This window comes from Salvelinus alpinus, chromosome 27 (genome assembly GCF_045679555.1).
Source record: "Salvelinus alpinus chromosome 27, SLU_Salpinus.1, whole genome shotgun sequence".
Classification (NCBI taxonomy): domain Eukaryota; kingdom Metazoa; phylum Chordata; class Actinopteri; order Salmoniformes; family Salmonidae; genus Salvelinus; species Salvelinus alpinus.
In genome coordinates this window covers 17,960,577-17,976,647 of record NC_092112.1, presented here as the reverse complement: position 1 = coordinate 17,976,647, position 16,071 = coordinate 17,960,577, and the positions used below count along the sequence as shown (strand labels likewise).

The 16,071-nt window shown below is 45.6% G+C and overlaps 1 protein-coding gene across 2 annotated transcripts; it reads left to right on the top strand.

Moving 5' to 3' along the window:
- Positions 1–1,019: 1,019 nt before the first annotated feature.
- Positions 1,020–15,526, top strand: mideasa (mitotic deacetylase associated SANT domain protein a). Of its 2 annotated transcripts, none has more exons than XM_071369582.1 (13): positions 1,020–1,357; positions 2,058–3,938; positions 5,815–6,039; positions 6,847–7,195; positions 8,064–8,133; positions 8,373–8,518; positions 9,170–9,273; positions 9,472–9,547; positions 9,816–9,904; positions 10,064–10,207; positions 11,811–11,930; positions 12,287–12,462; positions 12,935–15,526. In XM_071369582.1, exons 2-13 carry the CDS (start codon positions 2,385–2,387, stop codon positions 13,182–13,184), a joined length of 3,303 nt encoding a protein of 1,100 aa, XP_071225683.1. In that variant the 5' UTR covers positions 1,020–1,357; positions 2,058–2,384; the 3' UTR covers positions 13,185–15,526. The 2 variants fall into 2 exon arrangements, with proteins under 2 accessions (XP_071225683.1, XP_071225682.1); XM_071369581.1 differs by having other exon boundaries at positions 1,021–1,357; positions 5,812–6,039.
- Positions 15,527–16,071: the final 545 nt, after the last annotated feature.

The window sequence follows — 16,071 nt, the reverse complement described above, 5'->3', positions numbered from 1 at the left end:
AAGGTTGCTATATCGAATCCCAGAGCTGACAAGGTAAAAATCTGTCGTTCTGCTCCTGAACATGCCAGTTAGCCCACTGTTCCTAGGCTGTCATTGTAAATAAGAATATATTATTGACTGAGCAGTGATGCTTTCAAAGAGAGAGAAGTTAAATGCACTCCGGGGGCTTATGTGTTTGACTTGCCTAGTTAAATAAATATGACATTTGCCTAGTGTACTACCCAAATGAGACACTTATGGATTTGGCCGTGCATGCACCCTTCAACATGAGCCTCCTTGAAGGGAAGCACTGGGTAGAATCGATTATGCTGAACTGCGGGGTACCGGTCCATGGCCCATGACGGGATCGGCAAAAGCGGTGAGGGAGGAGCGCCCATCTCAAATATAACAGTATTCTGCGCCGCTCGGCCATGTTGTCAACAAGGCAGCGTGGAGCATCATCCAGAAACATACATCTATTTCCCATAAAATATATGTTAGAATTTTTTAACTAGTTTTCATTGGGACGGCATATATCAAACTCAATCACTTTTGCATGTGAAAATACAGAATTCTACTTATTACTTAATTACGTAACTTTTGTTTGGAGCCGGCTTTGAACGGGGCACCTGGCTCACGCCCGGGAGTCAGACGGTTTCATAACGAATGCAAAATCAACTTTCGACCTGTGGAAAACACGCCTACCATGGCGCCCAGGCCAGATTAATCGAATCCCCTCATTGCCAGAGTGTGCTGCAATTTACTGGATGATGCCACAAGCAGTGGGACAACCTTATAAGGATATGGATATAGGCGTGGTCAGACAATCGGATTGGATAGCAGACGTCAGTTGAGCGGTTGAAGAGTGAGGCGGAGCATTCACGAGCTCAGAACTTTAATGCGTTGGCGCAGCTTCACAGATTTATAAATGCTATGTGTAGTCTGATCGTATCAGTGAATGCAATAGAGCCAATGCATTTCACAGACAGATCTATGAAAAATACGCAAATAACCAAATGTACGTGACATTTTGATCATACCCAACGGGATCAGTGGTTTATGTACGTACACACTCGATGCGGGGAGAAAGTTGCTGGACATGTTTTCCTGAAAGTGTGTTATTATTTCACAGTGTGCAACATTGTATACACTGTACTTACCTGGATTTGTGATTGAACAACAAACATCCCAAATCCCGTGTTTGAATGGTTTCGATGCAAGTTGTTTACTCTATGGCCTGAAGAAAAGTTGTCGAACTCGAAGTATATGTTATCTGTTGCGCACGATCCCGTAATGGAGCTGCATGCATTCGACTTTGGCCCAGAGGAAATTGGCTCCGTAGAACTCGCTGTCATATACATAAAATGATATTGAAACAGTAAGTGTCAATTCATTTAATTAATGGCATATCACGTGTGTTGTCGATCAACATGATCGCAAAACATGGAGAAGTTGCAATTGTAAACACAATCCCATGGGAGTATGCACTTCGTGTTTTGTAGGTTTAGTTTGACTTTAATGAAGCCACGATGTGATTTTAGTGGCCTGGCCATATTTATTGCGCAGATTGTTACTGTATGTAATTTGCGAAGGCAACAGTGTGGCAACATAATACTTTACTACAACACAAAAGGTTGCCTAAAATTTGCATCCAATTGGCTGGGACTGGGGGCTCCGAGAGGGGGGTGGAAAGCGACTCTACTTGTTTTCTCTCGCTTCCTGTATTTCTCGTTGTGTCAAATGGCAGTTCTGTACAGTCCACGCCTCAAACTGTCGCTGCCTGCTACTATCACAGTCGAAACCAACATCTATGGTCTGTAAATAATGGGCCGACACGACTACTTTTGTGTCTGTGATGTCATTATATTAATTGGATTTGGAAGTATTTCAGCGTTATTAATACTTTGCTTCCACAGTACTTGTACAGTGCATGCTCTCTGAACGTATTTTACTTTAAATATAATTAGCCTAGTTCTTTCCCCTGAGCCAAGCAAACAGGCCTGTCCTGCACACATGCTTGTTGAAAACCTACTTCACACATATTTTACCAGTCATTTCCCTCATCCTCTATCTTTCAGGGCCCCACACATGAATGAGGTACACCTGGGGATCCAGGGCCGCCGTGACCCCTAACAGCAGCAAACTTCTTCAGATCTGACTTGAGGGAGGAGGTGTGTGTTCTCCACCCTCTACTCTTTCCTGTCGGACTTATGTTTCCTCCCGAGTTCCTCTGTTCTCGCCGTTAAACAAAGCAGGACACAACGGTCCCAGACCGAGGCAGTCTAGGCAGAAACACTTGGCCTCGTCCTTGTTTTTTACTCAAGTGACTGGGGATATATATAAAGGACCTCAACTTTTTCCCCCGCTGTTTGAGTTTTTTTTTTTTTTTGCTTGATGATTATAGTATGAGTCATCCTCCCCAGCAGAAAGTGATCCCTGATAAGAGTGGGGGCAAACATCGGGCTGCAGCTGCCATGAAGGAGCCCACAGTGCAGCACGCGGGGGATGTCTTCTATGGCGGTATGGGCCCCCCGGCTCTGGAGTCTGCTCACAGGGTAGGGGAGCCTGGAGGCCACGGCTCTGGGGTCTTCAACCCAGAGAAGGGGCCCCAAAGTCGTGCACACTATCAGCAGACTGCCTCTGTCAAATGGATGCACCAGGACCACATCCAAGCCGCTGGCTGGTCTCAGGATGCTTCCGGACCCCTGCCAACCAATTCATGGGGGCAGAACTTTAGCCCGTATATGGACGGCTTGAACAACGTTAGGGTCCAGATGGCCTTCCCCAAGGGCAGCCACGATGGAGGAGCTGCTCTGCAGATGGGGCCAGCAGAGAAACAGGCTCCAGGTTCCATGGAGGTTTACAGGGAGGCAACCCAAGCTCAAGCCCAGGCTAGGGGCTTAGAGTGGGGGCAGCAAGCTGCGGCAGCCGCCATGCGTCAAGCCCAGCTCCAGGCCTTCCAGCAGGGCCATACAGGTGTAGATCTCCAGGCTCAGCCCCCCCATGCCCCCTCCTCTCACCCCACCATGCAACCAGGGTCCTTGATGCAGCCCATCCAGCTGGCGTTCGGACCCACCAAACAGCACCTTCCGTCTGGGTACTACCCGGTGTTCCAGGGGGGCACCAAGGCCATCCCCAACCTGAGCTACAACGAGCAGCCAAAAACCCAACAACAACACCAACTGATGCAGCTTCAGATGCAACAGCAGCAACAACAACAGCAGAAGCAGCAACAGCAACAGTTACATCAGCAGCATCATCATCAACAACAACAACAGCAGCACCAGTTGCAGCAACAGCTCCAGCACCAAATGCAACAGCATCAGATCCAACTGCAGCTGAATCAGCAGTATCACAAGCAGCAAATACAACAGGAGCAACGGCAACAAATGCACCAGCAGCAGCTTCAACCGCCACACAGTTTACCACCGCAGGAAATACTGCAGCCGCAGTCTCAGCAAAAGCCGCAGCCAAACCAACACATCCTGAGTTATAACCAGCCCCCTGACAACTGTCCATCTAGAGCTAGCCCCTCAACCCCTCAGAAGGACATGCCTCTGTCTGTGGAGACTCAGGGACTGGGACATACACCGGATGTAGATACCCCGTCCGCTGACCCATCAAGCACACCAACCGACCCCTGCCCCCCAAAACTCACATCGGACCCCATGTCACCCTCCTCAGACGCATCTCCGGCTGCCCCCCGTCGCTCCCGCCGCCTCTCCAGAGATGGGCTATCACCACTCGTGGACCCTCCCTCACTATCCCCCTGGAACCAGACCTTCAGAGAGGTACCCCAGAACGGTGTGGTAGCCAGACGAGAAGGGAGACAGGGGCCGACTGGGGGGGTTATCCAGAGTACCCGCCGGAGGAGGAGGGCGTCGAAAGAGATCAACTTGGAGACTCTGGCCCAGAAGGCTTCCGAGAGGGAATCACTGCCCTCCTCCAAGATGGCCAAGGTTTGTTTACACTCTTTTGTTTAGTTCAACCAGGCCTAAAACCTGTTCCACGTTCAACTCACATAGTGGCCTAGGTTAGTCCATCGGTCTAAGCCCCTGCGTCTGGATCACATGTACTGTGTACCGCTGCAAGCATTGGTTTGATTCTGACCCACTGCTCTAGCACTGTCATCCTATCAACTTTCCTCTATCATCGGTCCAATAAACACAAGATACAAAAGGTGTGGGTCTGCCAGACTCCTTTAAAGAAACACACAAAAAACAATCATTCACATAGACCTCTGAACAGCAAGTGTTCAAAATTGTCGCTGTACGCGAAGGCCTACACAATGGGCCAGGGAAATAAGGATGTTGATTAAATACCTCGTGTATTTCCTGAAGGTAGTAATAATGTGACTCCTGAATCCTACCACCCCTCCCCTGATTGGAGTAAATTAACAGACCACAATACTTCTACTGCTATTTTCGCTCACTTGTACAGTACACGCAGTTAAATAATTATACATATATTCCTAATTTCATCTTTCTGCAAGTGCTGAATTTTCACACACAGCAGCCTGACTATTGAATTTAGATTGATTGTGTCTTTCCCCTACTTTGCTGCCACTGTGACCACTACAACACTCTGTTCCTCTTCCAAGAGGAACATCATGGTTTCTATGCAGGACTTCCCCTTATGCTGTACTTCTGTGAGAAAAGAGTGATTCCTAGCCTTGCTGTCAGGAATTTATGATGTTGACGTTTCCCTTAGGCACACCCACTAAAGCAGCTGCATTTTTTCAGGACTTGTTTTTTAAAGGCAAAACATGTTGATTATTGAATAAATCGGCAGAGAGGGGGAGAGAGAGGGAGACTGTGCTGGCCGCAGGCTGCAGGGAGAGAGACTGTGCTGGGCGCAGGCTGCAGGGGGGGAGACTGGGTGCAGACTGCAGAGAGAGAAACTGTGTGCTGGGTGCAGACTGTTGAAGCAGATACATGTCTGCACACCTCTACATTCCTCAGGGCTCTTCCTCCCCAGCCATTCAGCTGAGCCAGGGAGGGGCCGCGGCTGCAGCCTGGAGTCGCTCCGGACTCTCCCTCCCAGCCATTCAGCTGAGCCAGGGAGGGGCCGTGGCTACAGCCTGGAGCCGCTCCGGACTCTCCCTCCCCAGCCATTCAGCTGAGCCAGGGAGGGGCTGCGGCCTGGAGCCACAGCCTGCAGACTCCCACTCCTCCACACTCTCCCCAACCAGGTGCCTTAATAAAACAGTCCTACCACTGTTATTCGCAATCCCAAGGTTGAGCTTCTTTTTTTTATATATTTTTAAATATTTCTGAAGAACAAGCCCAACTGCTGAGTGGGCCGTGTGGGGTGGGGTGCAGTTCAATGGTGCAGAATTGAGATTTGAGGCATTTACTGGAGTCATTTGAATTAGATTTCAAAAGTATTTCTCTGGCCTGGCTTGAATGTAGTTGCTAATGTTGTGTATTTTCACTAGTTCCGGACGTTTTGTAAGCTGACAGTAACTATTTGCTGCTTATAAGTAACTGGTTGGTCATACGACGCGCGCAGTGCTTTCTTGATTCTATTTGTGAAACAGGATCTTGCAACACTGAAGACTGCCTTTAAGCAATGTCCATAAATTGTCTGTGACATGCATACCTACAGTCTGAGAAGAACAATTGCTGCGGGGGTTTCATTTCATTTGTCAAGCATGTAGAATGGAAAGTTTACTATTTGCCATATTTACTTTCACTTTCTATTCTACTCCCTTACATATTGTCTATATTATATATATATTATCTATATAATATCTATATTATCTATATTATCTCCTTTCTCTACTTATTTCTATATCTGTTATTCCCCTCTACCCCCCCTCTTTTTCTCTAGCAGCAGCAGGAGGAGGGTCTTATGGGCAGACAAGCTGGTATGGTGCCCCTGGTTATCCCCGTGTCCGTGCCAGTGTGCCAGGGTCAGACAGCCCCTCCGGGCACCTGGCCTCACGGGCGCCCCCCGGGCCAGCATGCCCTGCTCCCGCCCCAGCCCCAACACAAGCCCTCAGTCATTGTAGCAAGCCGCCGCTCACTGAGGAACTCCCTCTCGGAGAGCTTCAGCCCGGTAGGTCCTGTGGCATGCAGACCTTGGTTGTATTCATTAGGCAAGGCGTAGTAGAAATGTTTTTTAGCATTTTAGTGTTCCTTGTTGAACAAGTCCACATAGTTCCTCACTGTTTTCTTCTGTTTTGGTGCCTAATGAACACAATCTAGGGTTCAAATAGTATTTGCTTTCTTTCACATACTTTGAGTGTTTGTTTGAGCCTGCCTGGAGTTCCAGGTGGGTGGGGGTTTGCCCTTTTTAGACTATTCTGTTTGTTCTGTTGTGCCAGCCAAGCAAGCTCGATCAAGCACAGTTATAGTATATGGGGAAAAAATTAATACTATTTGAACCCAGATATGATGACCTGCTGGGGGGACATGTTTTAGTATGTAGAAATTAGGCCTTAACTCCACAATGGGTTGGGTTGTCATGCGCTATCGTTCAATAGTGCTATTGACTGTACGTTTGTTTATCTCATGTGTAACTCTGTGTTGTTGTTTTTGTCGCACTGCTTTGCTTTATCTTGGCCAGGTCGCAGTTGTAAATGAGAACTTGTTCTCCACTGGCCTACCTCGTTAAATAAAGGTGAAATAAAAAAATAAAAAAATAGGACTCAATGGAGCCAATTTGAAGTAGAGGCCAAAAACATTCAATGTGGTTTCACAATGTTATTATTTAGCGACTTCATTAATCCCGCCGGTGACTTCCCCACACAGTCATAATCTCCCTCCCACCTTCCACTGAACCAATGCAGTTGGTTGTTGTCTATTTGTCCTTGTCATTCTCTGAAATATCACTGAACTCCTCACAATCATCTCACCCAACCAGGACGGGGAGGGCGATGCTGGTCAGGACGACGATGGGAAATTAGCCAAGCACAAATGGCGGCCTCGTCCCGAGCCCCTCTTCATCCCGCCACCCAAACCGGCTACGTTCATCGCCCCCTCGGTCTACTCCGCCATCACTCCCTACCAGAGCCACCTGCGGTCGCCCATCCGCCTGCCCGACCACCACTTCACCCTGCCGCCCTACACCCCGCCGCCCATCCTGTCGCCGGTGCGCGAGGGCTCTGGTCTCTACTTCTCCACCTTCCTGTCTTCCATCGCCGCCAGCAACCAGACCCTGCAGCCGCCACCCAACACGCCCAAGTCAGCCTCGCGCAGCCTTCTGCGATCCAGTAAGTCTTGTCACGGAAGCTCGAGGAGTCTCGCTGTATCGTTCTCTCTCTTTCCCTCCCTCCGTCTCTCTTTTTCTTTCCTCTCTCTCCTAGATGTCCCTTACCTCTATTGTTATTACGTAAAATAAAAATCTGTTCCTTTCTTTTCCTATGCACTGCATGCATCCTTGTCACAATGTATTTCTCTTGTCAGTAGTCCAGGGCTGGTTAGGGCTGGTTTCCCAGTAGTTAAGTCTTGGACTAAAAAAGCATTTTCAATGGGGAAATCGCGATTGAACATTGAAACCAGCGCTTAAAGTGTGGGATGCGTCACAAATGGCACCCTATTCCCTATGTAGTGGGGAATAGGGTGGCCCCATGGCCCCAAATGGCCCCATGACTTCCTGCGTTCTGAGATCAGATCAAGTTCTATAGTCTCTCTACCTCTGTCCAGATGGTCTCTCTGTTCTATATACCTCTGTCCAGATGGTCTCTCTGTCCTCTCTGTTCTATATACCTCTGTCCAGATGGTCTCTCTGTTCTATATACCTCTGTCCAGATGGTCTCTCTGTCCTCTGTTCTATATACCTCTGTCCAGATGGTCTCTCTGTTCTATATACCTCTGTCCAGATGGTCTCTCTGTTCTATATACCTCTGTCCAGATGGTCTCTGTCCTCTCTGTTCTATATACCTCGGTCCAGATGGTCTCTCTGTTCTATATACCTCTGTCCAGATGGTCTCTCTGTTCTATATACCTCTGTCCAGATGGTCTCTCTGTCTCTCTGTTCTATATACCTCTGTCCAGATGGTCTCTCTGTCCTCTCTGTTCTATATACCTCTGTCCAGATGGTAGCGTCCTAAAGGTGCTGTGTTCATTTGTGTTCTACAGCCAGCTCTACAGACATCACACCCCCAGTCCTCCCTTTGATCACCGACGCCACACCTGTCAGCTTTGAACCGTGAGTACAAACTTCTGTAACACTGAACTCCGGTGTAATGCATTAGGATGCAGTTATACTATATATGCCATTTAACAGACGCTTTTATCTATAGCGGCTTACAGTCATGCATGCATTTTACATATGGGTGGCCCCAGGAATCAAACCCACAATCTCTCTCGCTCCACCTGCTCTCTGTCTCCCTCGTTCTCCCCACCATCTACCTCCCTCCGACCCTCCCTCCCTCTCCCCACCCCCAGGCGTATTAACATTGGCCTACAGTACCAGGCGGAGGTACCAGAGCTGCAGTGTGACCGCTCGCTGACCCAGTGGGACCAGCACAAGGCTGACCTGGTCTGGCTCCCCATGAAGGCGTCCCTGCTACGCCACGCAGAGCAGGAGACCGGTAACTGCACTGCCTCTGACTCAAAGCTATAGTAATCTAATACCGTTTTCACAGAATAGGGCCAACCCGAACCATACTGTACTGGCGTGGTTCTAGAAACTATGTTGAATAGTTGCCGTTCTGTACCATCACTCATTCATATATCTTTATGTACATATTCTTTATCCCTTTACACTTGTGTGTATAAGGTAGTAGTTGTGGAATTGTTAGATTACTTGTTGGTTATTACTGCATTGTCGGAACTAGAAGAACAAGCATTTCGCTACACTCGCATTAACATCTGCTAACCATGTGTATGTGACAAATAAAATTAGATTTGATTTTGAATGCATAGTCAGGCCAGCTCAGTTCGGCTCGGATCGGCTCAGCTCGGCATGGCTCTGTGGTGTGAGGCATACAGAGCTGACATGAAAAAGTTTTTGTATGGAAGTCGAAGTACGCACATTTGAACAACTTGGGCTGTGACGTCCTGAAGTAGCGCCAAATGTTGACCATTTTGCTTTCGGTCTCTTTTTTTTGTCTTTCTCTACTTGCTCTCTCTCTTTCTCTCCCCCACCCTCTCTTTCTCTCCCCCACCCTCTCTTTCTGTCCCTGCACCTCCTCTCCGTCCCTGTCTTCCTACCTCAAAATTGCCTCACTCTCTCCCCCTAGTGGATGACCTGATGAGCTTGGCCTGCTCCAGCGCTCTGTATGGCGGTGGCACCAATCAGGAGCTGGCCCTCCACTGTCTGCATGAGTGCGGGGGCAATGTCCTTGTGAGTAGAGTGACTCACCCAGTGATTTAACCCAGTGATACCACGATAATCCCCTCTGTGGCAAATTAGTTTCTCCCAGGTTTCATAAATGGCTCCCTATTAACTTTTTATAGTGTTTATTTTTACTAGAGCCTTATGGCCCCTGGTCAAAATAGTGCACTAGATAGGCCCGGTGATGAATTGTGTTGCTCTCCCCAGGAGACCCTGGCGTTCCTGTTGCTCAAGGAGCCCGTTTTCTCTGATGGCCACCACCTGGCGGACTATCACTACTCAGGTGGGGAAGCCATTTTGTTTCCTAAATTGTTTCTTTCTCAAAATGTGCTTGTTAAAGGGGAAATGGAGGGGGGGTGGTGCCATTCATTCACTTCCACATTTCACACACATGACACACCCCTCAATCCGGTACACACACACACACACACACACACACACACACACACACACACACACACACACACACACACACACACACACACACACACACACACACACACACACACTGTGAGGCCTCATTGACAGAATGGTGAATAATCCCCCCCCAGGATCAGACAGTTGGACTCCCTCAGAGAAGCGCTTCTTCAATAAAGGCATCTCTACCTACAGGAAGGACTTCTTCATGGTGCAGAAACTGGTACGCTCACTTCTAACCAGGCCATGTCAATTATGACGGTTTCACCACATGGCATGAATCAGTACCACCTGGACAAACAGTGGGAACACTATAAGAAATTAATAACCTTTTAATAACTGTCTATTTGTGTCGCTGTGTGTTTTGTCTTTCCGTATATAGGTGCAAACAAAGACAGTGGCACAATGTGTGGAGTTTTACTACATGCATAAGAAACAGGTGAAGATCAGTCGCAGGGGAAGCGTTACCTACGGACCTGCAGAGTCCCCAGCAGATAGACACACAGAGGCAGTAGTGGATGTTAAGGTAAGGCTTTAGTTATTGAAAACAAATAAACTCAGCAAAAAAATAAACGTCCTCTCACTGTCAACTGTGTTTATTTTCAGCAAACTTAACATGTGTAAATATTTGTATGAACATAACAAGATTCAACAACTGAAACATAAACTGAACAAGTTCCACACACATGTGACTAACAGAAATGCAATAATGTGTCACTGAACAAAGGGGAGTCATTTAAAATCAACAGTCAGTATCTGGTGTGGCCACCAGCTGCATTAAGTACTGCAGTGCATCTCCTCCTCATGGACTGCACCAGATTTGCCCGTTCTTGCTGTAAGATGTTACCCACTGTTTCACCAAGGCACCTGCAAGTTTGCGGACATTTCTGGGGGGATTGGCCCTAGCCCTCACCCTCCGATCCAACAGGTCCCAGATGTGCTCAATGGATTGAGATCCGGGCTCTTTGCTGGCCATGGCAGAACACTGACATTCCTTTCTTGCAGGAGAACTGCACAGAACAAGCAGTGTGGCTGGTGGCATTGTCATGCTGGAGGGTCATGTCAGGATGAGCCTGCAGGAAGGGTACCACATGAGGGAGGAGGATGTCTTCCCTGTAACACACAGTGTTGAGATTCCCTGCAATGGCAACAAGCTCAGTCCGATGATGCTGTGACACACCGCCCCAGACCATGACGGACCCTCCACCTCCAAATCGATCCCGCTCCAGAGTACAGGCCTCGGTGTAACTCATTCCTTCGACGATAAACCCGAATCCGACCATCACCCCTGGTGAGACAAAACCGTAACTCGTCAGTGAAGAGCACTTTTTGCCAGTCCTGTCTGGTCCAGCAGCGGTGGGTTTGTGCCCTTAGGTGACGTTATTGCGGGTGATGTCTGGTGATGACCTGCCTTACAACAGGCCTACAAGCCCTCAGTCCAGCCTCTCTTAGCCTATTGCGGACAGTCTGAGCACTGATGGAGGGATTGTGCATTCCTGTTGTAACTCGGACAGTTGTTGTTGCCATCCTGTACCTGTCCCGCAGGTGTGATGTTCGGATGTACCTATCCTGTGCAGGTGTTGTCACACGTGGTCTGCCACTGCGAGGATGATCAGCTGTCCGTCTTGTCTCCCTGTAGTGCTGTCTTAGGCGTCTCATAGTACGGACATTGCAATTTATTGCCCTGGCCACATCTGCAGTCCTCATGCCTCCTTGCAGCATGCCTATGGCACATTCACGCAGATGAGCAGGGACCCTGGGCATCTTTCTTTCGGTGTTTTTCAGAGTCAGTAGAACGGCCTCTTTAGTGTGCTAAGTTTTCATAACTGTGACCTTAATTGCCTACTGTCTGTAAGCTGTTTGTGTCTTATCGACCGTTCCACAGGTGCATGTTCATTAATTATGGGAAACTGTTTAAACCCTTTACAATGAAGATCTGTGAAGTTATTTGGATTTTTACGAATTATCCTTGAAAGACAGGGTCCTGAAAAAGGAACGTTTCTTTTTTTGTTGAGTTTATTATAAAACAAGTCGTTCATGAGTACGTAAAATGATATATTAACATTACATTACAAAATAACATTTTATTAAGATGACCATTTATTGTGTTATTTGTCTCTTTTTCACAGAGCTCTCAGGGATCAAAACCAAGTCAGGAAGAAGTTGACAGGAAGTGGGAAGGGTCATGTGACAGGGGTCAAGATGGCAACCAGTCCAGGGTTTCTCAGACACTACAGGCTCACGACAATGTAAGTGCTCATTTTCACTTGAAGTTACATTTTTTAAATTATTTTTAAACCTCATTGTACCATGTTTAAATCTATCCCATATCTATTTATACTTGCTATCATATGTCCTTTGACCAATTATTCACCAACAGTACAGTACAACACTGGTACTTTCTGGAAAAAATGGCGCCAACAGAGGGCTGCCGTGCTTCTAGCTCTAAGGAAACTTTCCAGTATTATTTTTTATGTTTTTTTTTTTTTTTTTACAAGTATTTCGCTACACCCGCAATAACATCTGCTAAACACACGTATATGACCGATTTGATTTTGATTTGGTATAATAGACAAAAACAATGATGTAATGTTTGGCCCACCAGACAGGAGTAGTGCTAGGGCACAGGGACCAGGATGCTGTACACAAGGTTGGTCCTCCCCATCCAACCCCTCCCTCTGCAGCCAGAAAACCTCGACCCGAGGCGGGGAAGAAGAGCAGAGCGCCCCCAAAGCCCCCCGGTGACCCAGAGGGCGTGTTCCCCTGCAAGAAGTGTAGCAGGTCAGTGAGTGTGTGTGTGTCCCTTTAAGGTTATGTTTAGATGATCTGCAAAAAGACACACATTAATACTTTTCCCCGCCAATTTTTAATTGAGTGAAAGAAAACGGTGAAAGACAGGGATTGACCAAGCGTATTATAAACCAGGCATCTCTCTTAGAGACCAGTGTTCGCTGGAGATATCTCAGACCAGTGTGGCAACAATGAAGACAATAGCCATTGGTGGCGTTTCAGGTTGTCTTAGTTGCAGTCGCGCTGCACAGGTAATTAGATCTTACAACACCTGGAGAAGAGTTTACGTCTCAGTAACCACATTGATATGCTTTAGCAATCTTCTGAGATGCACAACTGCAAAAATAGGTGACCTGGAACGTCACCTGTGTGGCTGTAGGTTCCATCAGAGCCATAGGTCTCTCTCTCTATATAGCTCTCTGGGTTCAATTGTCCATGTATCTATTTAACCTTTGACCTCCAGGGTGTTCTACAAGGTGAAAAGCCGCAGCGCCCACATGAAGAGCCACGCTGAGCGGGAGAAGAAGGAAGCCGCACTCAAACTCAAAGAGGAGGAGGAGCGGGCGTTTGAGGCGGAGGCACGGGCCAGGGAGGCAGCAGAGGTTATGCAGAATGGGAACGGGGGTGGGAATGGAGCAGGAGAACAGGATGAGGTCAGTGATGAGGGTGTGCCTTCAGAGACAGAAGATGAAAAGGACCAGGACTGGCAGTGAGAGAGGGGAGGAATGAGAGGGAATGAAAGACATATCCTACTCCCGGAAAAACAAACGAGTACAAATAATCTTTGTACCTGAAACAATGAGATTGAGTATGGAGGTGTTCCAGGTCATCGTTACAGATGTGCTGCACAGACGATCAGATCTTACAACACCCAGGGAGGTGTTTAGAGTCTAAGGAACCACATTTACAGTGCCTTCAGAAAGTATTTATACCCCTTGTCTTATTCCACATTTTGTTGTGTTACAACCTGAATTCAAAATGGATTACATTTATTTTTATCACCCATCTACACATAATACCCCGTAATAACTAAGTGAAAACATGTTTTTAAATGTGTTGAAAATGAAATATCTCACTTACATAAGTATTTTCAGTTCTGAGTCAATACAAGTTAGAATTACCTTTGGCAGTGATTACAGCTGTGAGTCTTTCTGGGTAAATCTCTTAGAGCTTTGCACACCTGGATTGTACAATATTTGCACATTCTTTTAAAAATTCTTCAAGCTCTGTCAAGTTGGTTGTTGCTCATTACTAGACAGCCATTTTCAGGTCTTGCCATAGATTTTCAAGACGATTTAAGTCAAAACAGTAACTAGGCCACTCAGGAACATTCAATGTCGTCTTGGTCAGCAACAGGTTATTGTCCAGCCTTTCTCTCTAGGATTTTGCCTGTGCTTAGCTCTATTCTGTTTCTTGTAATCCTAAAAATAAAAAATAAAAATGAATCCCTAGTGACAAGTTTATCCATAACATGAATGATGCAGCCACCACCATGCTTGAAAATATGAAGTGGTACTTAGTGATGTGTTGTTGGATTTGCTCCAAACAACGCTTTGTATTCAGTACAAAGTTAATTTCTTTGCCACATGTTTTGCAGTTTTACTTAAGTGCCTTATTGCAAAAAGGATGCATGTTTTTGGAATATTTTTATTCTGTACAGGCTTGCTTATTTTCACTTTGTCATTTAGGTTAGTATTTTGGAGTTACTACAATGTTGTTGATCCATCCTCAGTTTTCTCCTAACACAGCCATTAAACTCTGTAACTGTTTTAAAATCACCATTGGCCTCATGGTGAAATACCTGATCAGTTTCCTTCCTCTCCGCCTACTGAATTAGGAAGGACGCCTGTGTCTTTGTAGTGACTGGGTGTATTGATACAACATCCAAATTGTCATCAATAACTTGCTCAAAGGGATGTTCAATGTCTACATTTATTTACATTTTTAACCATCTACCAATAGGTGCCCTTCTTTGCATTAGAAAAACCTCCCTGGTCTTTGTTGTTCAATCTGAGTTTGAAATTCACTGCTCCACTGAGGGACCTTACAGATAAATGTATGCGTGGGGTACAGAGATGAGGTTGTCATTCAAAAATCATGTTTAACCCTTATTGCACACAGTGAGTCCATACAACTTATTATGTGACTTGTTAAGCACATTTTTATTCCTGAACTTATTCAGGCTTGCCATAACAAAGGGGTTGAATACTTATTGACTCAAGACATTTCAGCTTCAATTATTTGTGAAAATTTCTTAAAACATAAGTCCACTTTGACATTATGAGGCATTGTATGTGTGTATAGGCCAGTGACACAAAATCAAAATGTTTTCCATTTTAAATTCAGGCTGTAATACAACAAAATGTGGAAAAAGTCAAGGGGTGTAAATACTTTCTGAAGGGACTGTATATGATATAGCAAACTTCATAAATGCCCGGCGCGACCTGCAATGTCCACTTTCTCTCACATCAGTGCCACAACTTGTCTTGCTTTTAATCGCTTTTCGCACTCCACGTATTTCAATTTCTTTTTGTGTTTATTTTTCACAAGGAAATGTGAAAGGATTTGTAAATGCACTGTATTATATTCTACTGCTTTTGCCAATCTCACTTCTTTTATATCACTTTAATTGAATATCTATATTGGAATATCTATTTTGCTATTATTGGAATATCTATATTGGAATATCTATATTGCTATTTCTTTGTGTGGACTATTTAGGTCTAATGGTTGTTCTTAATAGTTTGTACGCAGCGGCCGTTTAAACAAACTAGCTATACTCTGTGGATACCTGTTTTTGCTTACTAAATCATGATCAAAGAGACTTCACTTTTATAATATCCATCTGTGTTCTAAAATTGGGGCTAATGTAGATATCACCTTGTATGAATTCTTCTTTACTTTTTTAAAGGAAAATATTGTGGGGACATTTTTAAGAATTGTCAGCAAACTCTAAGGTTGAATTGCACATTTTAAACTACAAAGTAAGGGACCTTTAATATTGTATGTGTGTGTTTTGTGTATAAAAATGTTTATTAAAAAGTAATATACTGTACCTCTATACAAAAAAAGTACATATCTCACACAGCCAGATTTTGAGTAAATCCTCTCGCTTCACATCTTCATCTCTGGGAAATCCCATCCAGTTGACTACTTTAAAATGGTGAAGCCCTTAATGCAATGTCCGTGCCAAACGGATTTTATTCATCAAGACCTTTATCTTACTTTATGGTACTTCCCTCTTTCAGCCTGTTTACTTCCGTCTGCTTCCAAGTTAATGCACTCCTGTATGCTGTTAACACAACCACCAGTAGGGGGAAGTAGTGCTTCAATATCGTCAATGGACAATATTTCCCCCCCAATTTACATTTAAAAAAACTTGCCTTTAGTTTCAATACATATGCTATATGATTAGTAGGACAACATACTACACAAAACTATAGCCATAACAAAACAAATCAATCATAGCAAATGTCAAAAGTGACTTGATCTGACACATAACCAGCACCGACGTATGAGTGCATTAACTTGGAAGCAAAAAAAATAAGTACAATATACACATTTTGTCAAGGACTGTAGAAGAGAGAACCTCATAACTAT